The sequence below is a fragment of the Orbicella franksi genome, chromosome 8, assembly GCF_964199315.1.
Source record: "Orbicella franksi chromosome 8, jaOrbFran1.1, whole genome shotgun sequence".
Taxonomy (NCBI): Eukaryota; Metazoa; Cnidaria; class Anthozoa; order Scleractinia; family Merulinidae; genus Orbicella; species Orbicella franksi.
In genome coordinates this window covers 7801744-7817556 of record NC_138152.1, presented here as the reverse complement: position 1 = coordinate 7817556, position 15813 = coordinate 7801744, and the positions used below count along the sequence as shown (strand labels likewise).

Sequence of the window (15813 nt, the reverse complement as noted above, 5' to 3'; positions counted from 1 at the left end):
ACATCGTCGTGTGTCAACAAGAACTGTAAACAAAAGGAGATTTCCAATTGGGGAATACAAATATGGTATGAAAAACTTGAAAGGAAATTACTTGTTGGAGTGCAAGTCATTACGAAAAGAGAAGGAAAAGTTGGATTCTGTTTTGTTTTTTTTGTTTTTTTTGTTTTTTGTTTTTTGTTTTTTGTTTTTTTTTTTACGTTACACTACTTTTTAATCGCGGACAATTACTACAAACTTTTACTACGGTTACTAGAACTAGTGAAAACTGAAAAAAAAAAAAAATGACAAGAAAGCGACAATTTACAGTATATTTAGCTATATTTACAGTTTAACTTGCACCTTTGCTCTGCTAGTTTCTATTTCTATTTTGTTTTTAAGGATAGCCAAGAAAGCGTCTAAGAAATAATCTTCCTCATTTTTTGAAGCGGTGTAAATATAATATTTTGCAATTATTGTACAGAGGTTTAAACCGAGACACGGAGGCACGGTGTCTGTGATGCCGTAAAGTATTTGTGCTTCAGAGAGCGTGATTACAGTATTGTCTTTTCTGTACCACCAATCAGTAAACTCTGTCCAAAACAGCTGGACGTTGGGGCAGGTTACGAAGAGATGTGTAATTGTTTGCTTTTCAGCACATAAATGACAGCGGTCGTGCTCTTTAATACCGAATTTATGTAATGCAGCATTGGTGGGTAAAATATGGTGTACAATCTTGAACTGAAACATCGAGAGTTGAATATCTTTAGTGGCCTTGAAAGGCATCATGTACGTTTGATGAATTTGCTGGTCATTCAAATTAGCTCTTTTCAGTCTTTTTTCGGCGGTGGCAGAAACGAACTTCTTTTCAACAAGGTAGTTAGTAGCAAGTTTGCAAGAGAGCTTCTCAAGGGGAATTCTATCCATGTTTGTAGGTTCCTTCGAAAGCGGCTGTAATTTGCCTTTCAAAGTTTTAATCCAGTTAGATGGAATTGCTTGGCATAAACCGTAATAGGTTAGAAAGTTAGTTTTAAGGGCAAAGTGAGAGCAGAAATCTCGGTAAGATGTAAATGTGTCACCGTTGAAGATATCTCTAATTTTTTCTACACCCGCTTCATGCCATTCTTTGTAGTACACTGAGTAGTTACCAATCCTGATGAATCTATTGTTCCAAAGAATTTCATCAAGTATTTCCTCTTCTTAGGACGGAGTAAACAAATTGATTGACTGCCAAGCCAACAAGGCTTTCTCGTAAAATGAGAGGAATTCTTACATTGAGATTTTTGAGATCAAAATTGCACTTAAGGAGAAATTTGCCACCACATTTTTCTAACATGGTAACAGGGATATGCGTCCAGCTCGCGGAAGGGTAACCGTTATCAAGTCTTCGGATCCAGGTCGCTTTGAGAGCGTTGTTTATTGCATCAAAATCAGGCATTCCAAGACCTCCTTTTGCTCTCGGTCCAATCATTGTAGTTTGCTTTATCTTTGGGGTTTTCTTGCGCCATACGAATTGGGATATAACTTTATTAACATTTTGAATGAAATTGGATGTAACATGGAGGACAGCGGTGTTATAAATAAGTTTGGAAAGGGCTAGTGCTTTTAGGATGACAATGCGGCCATGTAGAGTTAGGTTCCTAGGGTACCACAGGTTAAGTAGGGAAGTCATTGAAGACAATTTCTGTTCAAAGTTCTTTTGAAAGGCAGCCTCTTCATCATAGGAGAAGTGTATACCGAGCGCAAGTATGGGATCTTTTGGCCATGTTATGTCTAGAGGTTCCTCCAAGTTGTTTTTGTTTGCGCCCAGCCACATGCCCTCTGCTTTACTTTTGTTTACTTCGAGACCCGAGCAGTTTTGAAAGGCATTGAGCAGTTGGAATAAATTTTGGGCAGATATACTATCGGAAACAAAAACAGTGGTATCGTCTGCGTATTGTGAAATTTTGAATTCTTTTCCGTAAATATTGATTCCTTGGATACCTGCATTAGACCTTATTGCGTTAGCAAGAATTTCGGCGCAGAGCACAAACAGGGAGCCAGAAAGTGGGCACCCTTGGCGAACACCTCTTTGTAGATTAAAGAAAGCGGAGGCGTAACCATTATTTGTTACACAGCTTGAACAGTCAGCGTAAAAGGTTCGAATCCACTGTTGTAACTGAGGGCCGAAATTTAAAGCCTCCAAGGTCTTAAAAAGGAAGTTCCAGTCAACGGTGTCGAAGGCTTTTTTAAAGTCAATAAAAATCGCCATGCCGGAAATGTTTTCCAGCTCAGTTATCTTCATGATGTCATTGATGAGTCTAATATTCTGTCCTATGTAGCGGCCCTTGACATAGCCAGTTTGGTCTTCATTTATTAATTTGTGTCACTATTGCAGGGGGCCTTTGCATACAAATTTTCGTAAAATGCTCTTTGCATTTCTAAAATCCCATTTTCACAGGTGGTTTCCCTTTCTTCGTCCGTTTTAAGTCTAGTTATGTGTGTTTTTGTGAACCTCCTTTTTTCGAGATTTAAAAAGTATTTGGTGTTTTTCTCCCCTTGTTCATGCCAACGTATTCTGCTTCTAATCATTGCTCCTTCAGTTTTATATTCAGCAATCTGGTTGAGTTGGGCTCTTAATTGGTAAAGCTTCGCAATGTTTTCTTTTGATCTATTTGATTGCAGTAAGGTCATCATGTCGTCAATTTCTTTTTGAAGGTCGCGTTCCTTATTTCTTTTTATTCTATTTTTCCTTTTTGAATATTGGACGCAAAATCCTCTTATCTCCATTTTGAGCATGTCCCAGTACAGGCCTTTGTCAGCGAGATAGCTGTGTTTATTTTTGTATTCGGGTATTTTGCTTTTGAGCTCATTAATGAAGTTTGCGTTTTTTAACAACGAGTTGTTAATTTTCCAAAACCCGGGTCCCCGTTTAGCATATTCTTTGGATTGTAAAGTAAAAGCGATAGCGCTGTGATCGGATATTGTGGGGTTGATGATGTTTATATCAATGGCAGACGGCAATTCTTTCGAAACAAGCCAGTAATCCAAACGACATTGCACTTTCAAGGAATTATCGCGCCATGTGTATTGTTTTTTGTTGGGATGTTGATCTCTCCAAATGTCTTGAAGTTTGAATCGTCCGACTAAGCCTTCAATCTCATCAATGACTTTTTATTTCTTTTGAACCGGAGCTCCACCTGTTTTATCTATAGGTGCTAATGAGCAATCCAAGTCGCCTCCCAAGATGATTTGTGAATCTGCATACGGTAAAAGAATGTTGTCAAGGTTACGAAAAAACGCTGTCTGAGCGGTAATGTCATTTGGCGCGTAAATATTGCTTAGCAAGAAGGACGATTCAAACATGTTGGTTTTTAGCAACAGATACCGACCTTTCTTGTCAGCGATGGCGCTTTCGATTTCAAAATCTAAATTTGGCTTGAACAATACCATCACACCTTTTGAATGCGTGGTACCGTGGCTATAATAAATTTTCCCTCCCCATTCAGCTTTCCATATTTCTTCGACACTTTTGGATGAATAGGTTTCTTGTAAAAAAGCGACGTCGAATTTTTGGTTATGAAGCCATCTGAACACCCGCCGCCTCTTTCTAGCTTGGTTTAAACCTCTTACATTCAAAGAACAAAAGGAGAGTCTAAAAGGAACAGTCATGGGTTTTTTCAAGCACAGATTCTATGTGATTCATTGAGAAAGATACTAAATAGCGATTTTGAACTGTCAACAAACACGGCGAACACACTATAAACAATGAAATAAAATGCGAAATTAAAGTTAAACTATATAAACGGGGTGACTCGAACGTGGGGACTGAACATAACATGAAGAGAGCACATGCTGCTCGGTATTTAAGTAGACCTCTGTAGACAAACATTAGCGAGATCTACAAACTAACCTTTAAACTGGGCTTGGCTGAGCAAGGAACCCAGAGAAACAAGAGAAGAGAAAAAAAATATATCTTACGTTAGCTCCGTTGGAAGGACTATAGCGATTCGGTTGGAGTGTATACTTGTCCATTGATGTACAGTTTGTCGAAGATGAGTTTTGCGTCTTGACCTTTCTTCTTTGCGTCTTTAAGAATCGGGACAAGTGCTTTTCTCTTGTCGACGATTTCTTTCGGGAAATCGCATGCCACAGCGAAATCAGTTCCTTTAAGATATTTTGCCCGAGATAAGACAAACTCCTTGTCTTTGTAAAAGGAAAATTTTGCAATAAGTGGTCTAGGTTTTTCATCTGAGGTATTAGCTGGTTTTCCGACGCGGTGAACGCGCTCCAAATAAATCTCGCTTGCATCTTATTTGCTTATTTTGAGGTTTTCCTCCATGAACTTTCTCAAGATTTTTTCAGGTTTTTCTGCCGATTCATTCTTTTGCTCAGGTAGATTGAAGAAATTGAGATTATTTCGCCGACTGTGACTTTCAAGCTTGATGGCTCGTTGCTTTTCTTCGTTAGCTTGTTTTGTTAATGAGATCACACTTTTGTTTAGCTCGTTGATGGCAAGTTCTTGAGTAGCCAGGTTCTTTTGTAGCTCTTCAATTGAAGTATGGGCAAAACTCAGGCTATCTTCTAGCTCCTTGTTCTTTTTCTCCAGGTTTTCTTGTTTTTGTTTGAGTACTTCCATTTCTCCGATGCAGGTTAAGGCCTTGTCAAGTTTGCTGTTAATCTCGGCGAGTGATTCCGCCATGTTTGTACAGCCGTGGCAATATTCTATCTCGCAGTCCTCATTATCAGTTTGCGAGCCTTTACTTCGTTTTCTTCTTTTGCGAGTGGAGCTTTCCTTGGTTGCTTGTTGTTCATCTGCCATTTTCTCAGCTCTCGGGCTCCCTAGGAGGATTACATTTGCTTTGAAGACGGAGCGCTTCAGAAGACGTCCGACCTCGCCGAAAATTAGACCCAGTCCCGTTTTGGATGAGGTCAGTCTCATGAATTTATGTGTCTACAGTGACAGACTTATGCAAAGTTAATGTCTTATTTTTCCTGGGACACTGAAGAAGATGCTGTAACTTTTTTTTTCTCGAGAAGCTTGATTGCAACCATATTAAAGTACTGAGCAATTCAGAACTTCCACATGCCCCCCTTCCCCCTTCCCCCTTCCCCACCTGAGGCATTCTAATTTTTTGAGTTGTTCCTGCTGGCTGCTGCTGATGTTCAAATGCAGCACTTTATGCTCATAATAGGGATTCAAATGCCCCCATTCCTGGAACTTGGCAAAGCATGATGGACCCATGATGGAAAATTCCCAAGGAGATTTTTAATGAATCGTGTTTCAAATGATGTAGACAGCTTTAGCAGGCCTTAATCCTCTAGCCATAACACTACAAAGGACACATTTTCTCTCGTTAAATTCCCCCAACATCTCAATCTTTATCATGATTTTCACACAGACCAGGCAATTTGGCACTCGATAGGCATATATATTGCAGGACAGCAATGGTCATTTAATTATTTTATCTGAGTTTCTTATTGATGTACTTTTTACTGACCTAGAAACGAAGGGTCAGTGATGCATATTCAAAGGAAAAGACAAAGCTGAACTTGGCATCCAGGAGGTAAAATATTGAAATGAGAATATATGGACGGCCAATGTCCAATGACCGACTTTTATTTTATAGTCTTTGGTGCTGAAAACATTTGCCAAGATATGTATGTCTAAATAACATGCCTTGGTTGATAACTGATCATTGTGTATAGAATTCTACTCATGTTCTTGCCCTCTGTACACAGCTGAAGAGGATTCAAGAGAAAGAAGCTGCACTATCTTCTACCAAACGACAACTAGCGCCAGAAACAATAAGTAAGGATATATACATTTGTTTTATTCTGAACAGCTTGGCAACACTTTTTTTTAATATTTATTTATTGTCTGTCAAGTTTACATGTGAGACCTCTTGACGAGCTCTCAGGGCAAACAGTATTTAAATCTATTTTAATGAAAAACAAAACATAGGTAGAGTGTGTGGCTCTGTTTATAGCTATTCTCTCCCTAGTTGCCCTTCAGAAGTGGGGATATAACTGCCAAAATTGGTAATAATGGTTTCCATTGTTTAAACTTGATTTGTTGAAGTTTTGGATATGTAGTATTTTAGTATTTATTTTTTCATTAGTATTCAAGACTTTCGATCAAGATGGGCTAACCTCAAGTTGTACTGTTTATTACATGTACAGTAACTTTAATTAAAATCAAATCTATGCATTCACAGTTTCACAACTTACACTGTGACCAAGGTAAATAATAATATTGAGGTAAGTGGTGTTTTTCTCTTGTGTGCCTGAGGTGACTATAAGTTAGAATTTACCGGTTATGGGAAACATTAATGCAATGAATGACATCTTTTGTTCTCCACAGGGAAGAGAAAAATACTTAAAAGGCAGCGTGAACCTACTCAAATCAGTGATACAAATTCAGAAGTACTTTCATTTCCCAAGACCGAGATTTCAAGCAGACGCAGAAAGAAGGAAACTCTGGAGAGCTGCAGAGAGGTTCATGGAGGCACCTCAGATAACAAAAAGCCTGCCTTGGATGGCATGTGGGTTGCTTTAGTAAACAAAGCCTCACCTAAACAGCTTATTGATTATGTTGCAAATTCCAGCAAAGTTGTAAATAAAGTGCTAGGATCAGTTGTTAAATCCTCTGTTGAAAGCTTTGAAATCTGTAATGATAACTCCCTATGCAGTGAAAAAGTACTTTATAGTAATGGTTTGCTTAGTAAGGAAAAGTACAAAGCAATAAGGTCCAATTTGTTCATGTGTTGTAGTACTACTAGCAAGCGAAGAAAAGCAATTCAACTCCTTAAAGGTGCACGGATCCCTAAGCTGTTGACTTGCGATAAAGTCAAGCAGTATATTAAAAGTAACTGGAATGTAGCCAAAGTTCATGATCTATCTGAGTTGTATTATGACTTAGATGAAAGTGAGCATGTGAATGGGGCTTATAGAGAGCTTACTGATCTTTTACTTGAACTGGCAGACCTCTTTATTTTTATTGATGAATCTTTAGGTGAAAATTCACACCTTATGCATTTTGGTGAGGAGAGGTATCATTTTCATGTGGCATGTGATGCCGACGGAGCACCTTTTGGTAAGGATGATGAAGCCACAGCGTGGCTTCTATCGTTTATTAACAGTGGAACCCACATTACCAGTGAAAAAGAAAATTTCATTTTGGCAGGAGCCAACTGCTCAGAAAATCACATTGTCATGAAAAGGTTTGCAAAAAAACTGGTTCATGAATTTCAATCCATCAAGGAAAAAACTTTTCACATAAGAAATTTCAGTGTTAAGTTTTCACTTGAATTGTTTCCATCAGACATGAAATTTTTAGCATCGTATTCTGGAGAACTCAGTAATGCAGCTTTCTTCTTTTCTTTGGTAATGTAAATGAAACTAACAAACACATTACAAATGGGTCACTTGGACCTGAGCCAGGAAATACATGGCACCCTTGGGTTTATGCAAAGAGATTAGAAGTGGTTGAGGGTGTGAAACAGCTCAAGGAAAAGCTTGATCAATCATCTTATGCAGAATCAACAAGGAGAACAAAAGTTCTTGATTTTATAAGAGGGAAAGAATCAAGGCAGGAATTCGAACCTTTAATTGGTCCATATGTTGATCTTGGACTTGCCGAGCCCCTTCATAATGCCAACAATGCATGGCAATTTATTCACAGTACCATACTGAGTTTGAGTCTTGAAAAATCCAACATCCCCTCTTCATGAAAAGATGTTAATGATGTTCCAGAGAATTCGTCTTTTGCCAAGTACCATTCAGTACTCAAAACAGAAGTTAAGGCTGGAAGGCTAATGAAAAAAGTGACAAAATGGCTCAACAGTGGTCGAAAAAATAGCTTTGACTACAGATTTACAGGCAAAGAAAGTAAGAAACTTAGCCATAAGTTTATGTACCTAGTTTCAGCTTTGGAGAGTGATGATGATCCACCTGAAACCAAAATGAGACTTTGTGCAATTGCAAATTGTGCTTTAGAGCTGAGGGGGGCAGTTTCACTTTTTTCAAGGGTAAATATAGATGGGGAAGACTTAATGGCATTGAAAGGTCATTGTCAAAGGTTCTTTAATGTTGTTTCCACACTACTTCAGAGTGTTAATCCAACTGTTTAGACAATAGGATATGTTGTACCATGCCACACTGAGTTCTTGTATAAGAAGTATAAAGTTGGTTTAGGCATTAATAGCATGCAAGGCCGAGAAGCTAAGCATGTAAGATTACAACAATATGCCAAGCATGCTAGTCTTCCAACAAGATGGGAGGTTGTTCTAAAGCGTGATTTTGTTCCAATGTTTGGCTTAGAAGGGCTGACCCACATCACTCTGGCTACACCAAATGTACTGACCAATACATCCCAGCATGTGTCAACAATGACAATTTTTGCTTTTGTGGGTGTCCAAAGGAAACTGATAAAGATAAGTGCAAGATGTGTTCCTCTGATATCTACAGAGAGGTCACTATTACAGCAGGTTTGGGAGAGCTGTCTGAAGGTTTGAAAATGCTCTTAAGTGTCTGTGCAGAATAGATTTCATGTTTCTGTGACAGTGGTTGTAAGATGTTAAGTGACCAAATCACTTAGTCTAGTTTTGCAATAATTGATCGTAATTTACTACCCGCATTTTCAGTGCACTGTACGGTCATTCAGAGATTAGGACAGTGGGTGTCCCATTTACTATTTAAGAGGTGCCCTCTGTAATTTTCAACTATGGTCATTTGGACCAGAAAAAAATCAAATTCCTCAAACTTTCTCAGATGAATGGTCTAGATAAGTGATTCACAAAAATATAACTTTCAGTTCAATTCGATTCGTATTTTAGCGCTAGGGCCACCATCTTGGTTTTGCCCCTCTGAGAGAGCTTTCAGCGACCATTTTAGGGCACATTTTTAACAATTTGCCATACAAAGAAAACGATCTAAATCCGGGTAAAAACCCTTTATTCGAGACAAGCAAATGTTTCTTGTTACATTGAGAGGCTGTTTTGGCAATTTGATCATCACCTGATTTTTCTACAGAATTTTAAATTTCTTCCCTTTCGGACTACTCATGAAGCGCCACAAAATAGGTGAAGTTTAAAGGAAAATATCGCCAAAAGTACATCACTTGAGATCCCAAAACTACCCTCCACTTAAAGAGGAGTCTCACCTGTAAAAACATGCAATAAGATTTTGGGGCAGTTAAAACTGTAAAATGTTAGAAGAAGAAGTTTAAGCTGTGTTTTTGTCAACAAAGACCGCCGTCCTAATTAGCATAATAACATGAAAATAACGATACACAGAGAAAATAATGATATATTCCACTTACCTCGCGACATGTCGACAACTGGATGTTCCACGATGCCTCGTGTTATATTTCCAGTATGTTTCAGCCACATTTTCGGTGATTAGTGTACGAAATCACTCTCAGACATCGCCACGGTTAAAGTGCACCTAACCCCAATTTTTTTTTTCGCTAAAACAAATCTAGACTTTATTTGAAGCATTTGGGCGAAGAAATTTTTGAATTTGGTTGAATCCTCGATTTTCTATGCCCTTTCAAAGTCGCGATTAAGTGTTTCACGACCGCGTTTTAGGGAGTCTGGGGCGGCGGTACCTGATGACGTCTACCCAGGAACCAAACACAATAGCGCCTCAGTCAACTCTCTGTATTTGCTTGAGAAAATAGAACGCAAAACTAATCGTTCGGATGTATTTTGGGACTAAAACGTCCAAGTTTTGTCTCAGAATCATTTCTTTTTCGTCACTGGAGTCAGAGTTAAGTTTCGATTCGGAAGGCTCCGAAATAAACTTCGATCGAGCACGTTCGACAACTGTGAACTCACTGCTTAGAGCTTTGAGAGCAATTTACAATATTTCAAGCGACGACGGGGAAGACGTCTTTGCGGACGAGCTGCTTGTATATTAGGAATGGAAAGCTAGATACGAAGTGGAGGAGCAGGCAAACGAAAAGCAGGAAAGAAAACTCAAGGACTGCTTTGGATGGTAATTTCGTCAACTAAACATAAGATTCCCACGCGTGTTTATAGCCCGTTTACATTTGTCCTTACCGAGAATGTATTTTATCAAGGTTCTGTTAAATCCAGTTTGTGTTTTACTTTCAGTTGAATGCTTCATGTTTATAAGAGCGACGTACGTGTTGCAGTTTTCGAGACTTGATGACCTCCAAAACATTGGCTTCGATCGATTGAAAATCGTATTGTTTGGACCTGTATTTTTGAAGCTGCGGGAAGCAAGCCGGAAGGAAACATTTCATACAATTACCGATTTCACATTGTCACACGTTTTAAGTCGTAACTCCAAATAACCAATGTAAATTATTCTCAAAGTTTGCAGTGAAATTCGTCGGATAAGCGAAAAGGATGTGTTCCCTAAGCGGTCCGCAGATAATGTTACGCGGTCATATTTTCCACGCTATTGCACAGAATCTTTGTCGCACTGCTGATTTCCAAACCTTCGAAAAACTCTGTGAGTCTAACAATTTTCTTATCATGTAATTCTAGAGGATTAATCTTCGACTTTCATCTAAATCGAAAGAGAAATAAGTGTTGGTTAGCGGCGCACAGTTGCGATCTATTTACATATCAGTATAACGCTTCTTGATCATGACCGGATCACACAACTTTGCCGGTTATGTTATAAATACTGCGGGATTGGAAGATATAGGTTGTAGGTAGTATTTCTACAAATTGCTGGTTAGCTTTAAGCAGAAAATTTATGAAAATAGCGTTCGAAAGTCTGCGGAACAAATTCCAGTGAGAGTTCTTCAATGGTTCTCACAGATTCATTTCGCTTGTTTCGGTTCGGCAAAATCAACCATCGTTTACGTCTTTATTGCACCATTAGCCGATCATCGTCAGTAAATTGTACAGTATACCTTTCCTTAAATCTGGAATATTGCTGCAACAGCCGATAGCACCTCTGGAACGCGTTTCTGCGCACTTTTCGAATGTGTATTGCACCATCCTGAAGGAAATGAGAGGAAACGAGATATCCAACCTTCCTGGGTAGACGTCACAAGAGCCGCTGGACCCATTCTCCTCAAACTCGGTCGTGAAACAAAATGGCGGTGTTTTGGAGCTATTTTCGAGATTTCGTCGTGGCACAGAAAATCGAGGATTTAACGGAATTCAAAATTTTTTTCGCAGAACTATTTCAAATAATAAGTAGATTCGTTCTAGCGAAAAAAAATTTTTGGGGTTAGGTGCACTTTAAGCAGATTTCAACTCTCCGAAGCCCGCTTCATAACATCTATCAATATTATTTGTCTTTCGCCTCATAAGCCGCTGTTTACAAGAAGTTTAACAATTTGCTCAGATCCTAACTGACCCAGAAGTCTGTTAGCAGCCTTTAAAGTCCTCCTCTTAATCGAGGATTCTCATCAAGAACTCGTTTAAGCTCAGTTCTGTTTTGATCTGTCATGCACTCGCCATTATTCCACAGATTGCGTTACATTTGACAAATGCGCACTCCAACGGGTAGGGGTAGGGTGGGTAGGAAGTGAAAATGTAACCGACATTAAAGCCATTTTACGCATCTCTGTGGCTAAACTAGTAACTGGCTTTCCCAGAATGATTTGAACATGAGCTTCTGCTTGCAGGTATTTTCTAGGTTATTTTTGCCGAGTAGGTGAGGGGCGGGGGGCAAGTCGTGTATTAAAAAAAAAAAAAAAAAAAGAAAAAAGAAAACGATAGACAGTACCAGGTCAAAAGATTATGATCTGTGTATCTTGATCAGCTTTATCAGTTCATCATTGAGGCCAGTGAGGCCCTATTAGGGGTTTTCAGGATACTGGATATTTGGGTAAAAAGTTAATAGGATGCAAGAAATTTAGGAGAAATATTAATGGGGTAGAGCATGTTTAGATCAGATAAAACAGGACATTAATTGAGGAGGAAATCGTTGAGCTGGATTTAACAGCATACAAGATATTTAGGACAAAAATTAACAGGATAAGGGATACACCGACACCCCACCCCACCCTCCCCCCCACTCCCCCACAATGGGGCCTCAACAATGGTCAGCTATTTAGGATGAAATAAATGTATGTCAACCGCTATAAGCATTTATTCTGGACTCTTAGTACTTATATCACGGTGGAATATGAAAGTTTTGTACCAGATTTTAGGGGTTTTAAGGTTAGGTAACGCAGCTCCTTGTTAGTAATTTCGAAGCCCACACTTGTTACACTGAATAGATAGATAAAGACGAGGCTGGATAAATAAACAGAGAATGAAATGTGTCCCGAATTCTGTACCGTTTAACACGAATTTCTTACATGGCAACCTTTGTGTCTGCAAAGAGATCGAGGCACAACATTCCATACTATATTTGTAAACAACTATCCTAATCTCATTGACAGCCATTAGTTTTTGACGAGAATTTTCATTTATTACCAACAGAATACGGATAGAACTCCAATAAAAAGCCTCTTCCTTGTGTTTTTTTTTGTTCAGCATTATAATTGTGTCTTTCGCCGCCCGAAATGCCATCAAATGCTGCGAAAGGCAACAGACTGACAAGCAGTGCGCAAGAAAAGTTTTTCTCAGGTCAGGAAACGGCCATAAAAGTGGAAGCAATTACTGTAGCACAAAAGATGAGGCGCTCAAAAGGTGAGGCCAGAATTAGGCGGTTCACTTGTGATGAGTTCCTGACTCCTTGCCACGTTTAATCCTTCCTCTCGAGAATGGCTTCAAAGCTTAGAAACAGACAGGCGAAGGTCCTCCAAGAAGACACAACAACCGCTGAGAATCAAGCTACAGATATTTTTGACAAGTGTCGGTTAATTCATCCAATTGCTTTAATGACTCATTCAACTTGTGTGCCTTAAACGCATCTATGTCTTTAAAAAGCTAAGGGTCAACATTAGTGCTTCGCTTGATAGATGCGGGTATTTTAAAGCGCCCTGCATAGGGTTGAAAACTAGTCCTGTGTAGACATGCAGCTGTGCTCCATCACAGAACTGAACGACATTAGCGGTTGTGGGGTGCCTCAGGCTCATAACGAATGGTGCCTACAAAATACAAACGTGTTTCCGCCAGATTAAGCAAACGTGGAAAAAGTAGATCTTAGCCAGGGTTATTAGAATTCACAAAGAAAACTGGGGGTAGTCATCAATTTTTCCGAGATAATTAGCTACTGCTGACGGTAGCATTTTTCTGAAAAAAAGGTAAAGATCCTTCTGCACAGATTCTCCTAAGGTTCGCCTTTACATGCAGAAAACTAAACATATTAAAAAACATCTTTAAACTATGTGGTAAGTTTTAACATAAAAACCACTTTTGATATGTATTTAATAACAGAATCGTCGCAACGGCACTCCTCTGGCTTAGCCAAAATACAGTCTACATAACTTTTCCTCACAGCCAAAAACTAATGCATTGTCGAATAGGCTTGCCACTTCCAATTCATACCATAAAATGTAGCTGTAATCACCCCTTTGTTAAAAATTAAAGGAGTTGTTTCAGCCTTTCGAAAACTTTGTCGGTGTCCGTTACTTTTTTTCCTGCTACTTTCCAAGTAAGTTAAACATTGACGTCTCTCGCAGTTGTTTTGCGCGCGCATTATGCCATCTACAGTCGAATTTTAGTATGATTTTTTCTACGGATACGATAAAAGGTAGTTTTTCAGCTGGAAGCCGTTCACAGTTAGTGCTTAGCGATATGTTACTTTTCTGGTAATCCCGGTTTTAGTAGAGGCTCGTAATTTTAGAGCGAAATTTGTTTCGGCCACAATAGATTTTTTTTTTAAGTCTCGCGCTTGGTAGGGTAGTTAATTACGTCACTAGTTCCAACCCAAGCGCGCGCCTGGCGTTTAAACCATGCCTAAAAAAGAAAGTACCGTCCTTAACTGCCCTTCAGTAATTTTCTGAGCATTTTCTTTTCTGATGGAAAAGTGACACGGCTAAGAAAATGTAAGAAGTTTCAATAAAACGTCGCTTATCATTACTTCCTGCGCACTATTCGTCAGTCTGTTGTCTTTTGCAACATTTGATGGCACTTCCGGCAGCGAAAGACACAACTGTCCCGCTTTATCTGATCTAAACATGCTCTACCGCATTAATTTTTCTCCTAAATTTCTTGCATCCTGTTAATCTTTTACCCAAATATCCAGTATCCTGAAAACCCCTAATAGGGCCTAACTGATGAACTGATAAAGCTGATCAAGATACACAGATCATAACCTTTTGACCTGGTACTGTCTATCGTTTTCTTTTTTTCTTTTTTCTTTTTTTAATACAAGACTCCCCCCCCCCCCCCCTACCCTGCAAAAATAAACTAGAAAATACCTGCAAGCAGAAGCTCATGTTCAAATCATTCTGGGAAAGCCAGTAACTAGTTTAGCCACAGAAATGCGTAAAATGGCTTTAATGTCGGTTACATTTTCACTTCCTACCCACCCTACCCCTACCCGTTGGAATGCGCATTTGTCAAATGTAACGCAATCTGTGGAATGATGGCGGGTGCACAACAGATCAAAACAGAACTGAGCTTAAACGAGTTCTTGATGAGAATCCTCGATTAAGAGGAGGATTTTAAAGGCTGCTAACAGACTTCTGGGTCAGTTAGGATCTGAGCAAATTGTTAAACTTCTTGTAAACAGCGGCTTATGAGGCGAAAGACAAATAATATTGATAGATGTTATGAAGCGGGCTTCGGAGAGTTGAGATCTGCTTAACCGTGGCGATGTCTGAGAGTGATTTCGTACACTAATCACCGAAAATGTGGCTGAAACATACTGGAAATATAACACGAGGCATCGTGGAACATCCAGTTGTCGACATGTCGCGAGGTAAGTGGAATATATCATTATTTTCTCTGTGCATCGTTATTTTCATGTTATTATGCTAATTAGGACGGCGGTCTTTGTTGACAAAAACACAGCTTAAACTTCTTCTTCTAACATTTTACAGTTTTAACTGCCCCAAAATCTTATTGCATGTTTTTACAGGTGAGACATTCCTCTTTAAGTGGAGGGTAGTTTTGGGATCTCAAGTGATGTACTTTTGGCGATATTTTCCTTTAAACTTCGCCTATATTGTGGCGCTTCATGAGTAGTCCGAAAGGGAAGAAATTTAAAATTCTGTAGAGAAATCAGGTGATGATCAAATTGCCAAAACAGCCTCTCAATGTAACAAGAAACATTTGCTTGTCTCGAATAAAGGGTTTTTACCCGGATTTAGATCGTTTTCTTTGTATGGCAAATTGTTAAAAATGTGCCCTAAAATGGCCGCTGAAAGCCCTCTCAGAGGGGCAAAACCAAGATGGTGGCCCCAGCGCTAAAATACGAATCGAATTGAACTGAAAGTTATATTTTTGTGAATCACTTATCTAGACCATTCATCTGAGAAAGTTTGAGGAATTTGATTTTTTTCTGGTCCAAATGACCATAGTTGAAAATTACAGAGGGCGCCTCTTAATTGCAAACTCTAAGTTGTGCTATTATTGAGCTCTTAAGCATCTGTGCAGAACAGATTTCATGTTTCTGTGACAGTGGTTGTAAGATGTTAAGTGACCAAATCATTCAGAGATTAGGACAGTGGGTGTCCCATTTACTATTTGATTGCAAACTTACTGTTTTGTGCCTTTTTTCAATTAGCACAAATCATTAATATCACTCTTAAGGTCGACTGTTATTGAAAATGTGTTATTTAACACTGTTTGTAACTTGTCAATTTCCTCATTGGTAATAAAAGTTAATGACAAGTGTGGTCCAGTCGTTTTCATTTGTGCAACCAAACATCTTTATGAATCCAACTCATTCTTACTTAACATAACAGTACAGTTATTAAGTGGCATATTCTCTCTAATCATTTTTCATCATATGGACTTGAAAAAATAATTA

At 38.9% G+C, this 15813-nt stretch overlaps 1 protein-coding gene across 1 annotated transcript; it reads left to right on the top strand.

Moving 5' to 3' along the window:
* Window positions 1–4936: 4936 nt before the first annotated feature.
* LOC145494143 (uncharacterized) lies at window positions 4937–11942 on the top strand. Its single transcript, XM_081473604.1, has 3 exons — window positions 4937–4972; window positions 5665–5767; window positions 6320–11942. The coding sequence occupies exons 1-3, from the start codon at window positions 4937–4939 to the stop codon at window positions 7348–7350; spliced, it is 1170 nt and encodes a 389-aa protein (XP_081329730.1). The 3' UTR covers window positions 7351–11942.
* Window positions 11943–15813: the final 3871 nt, after the last annotated feature.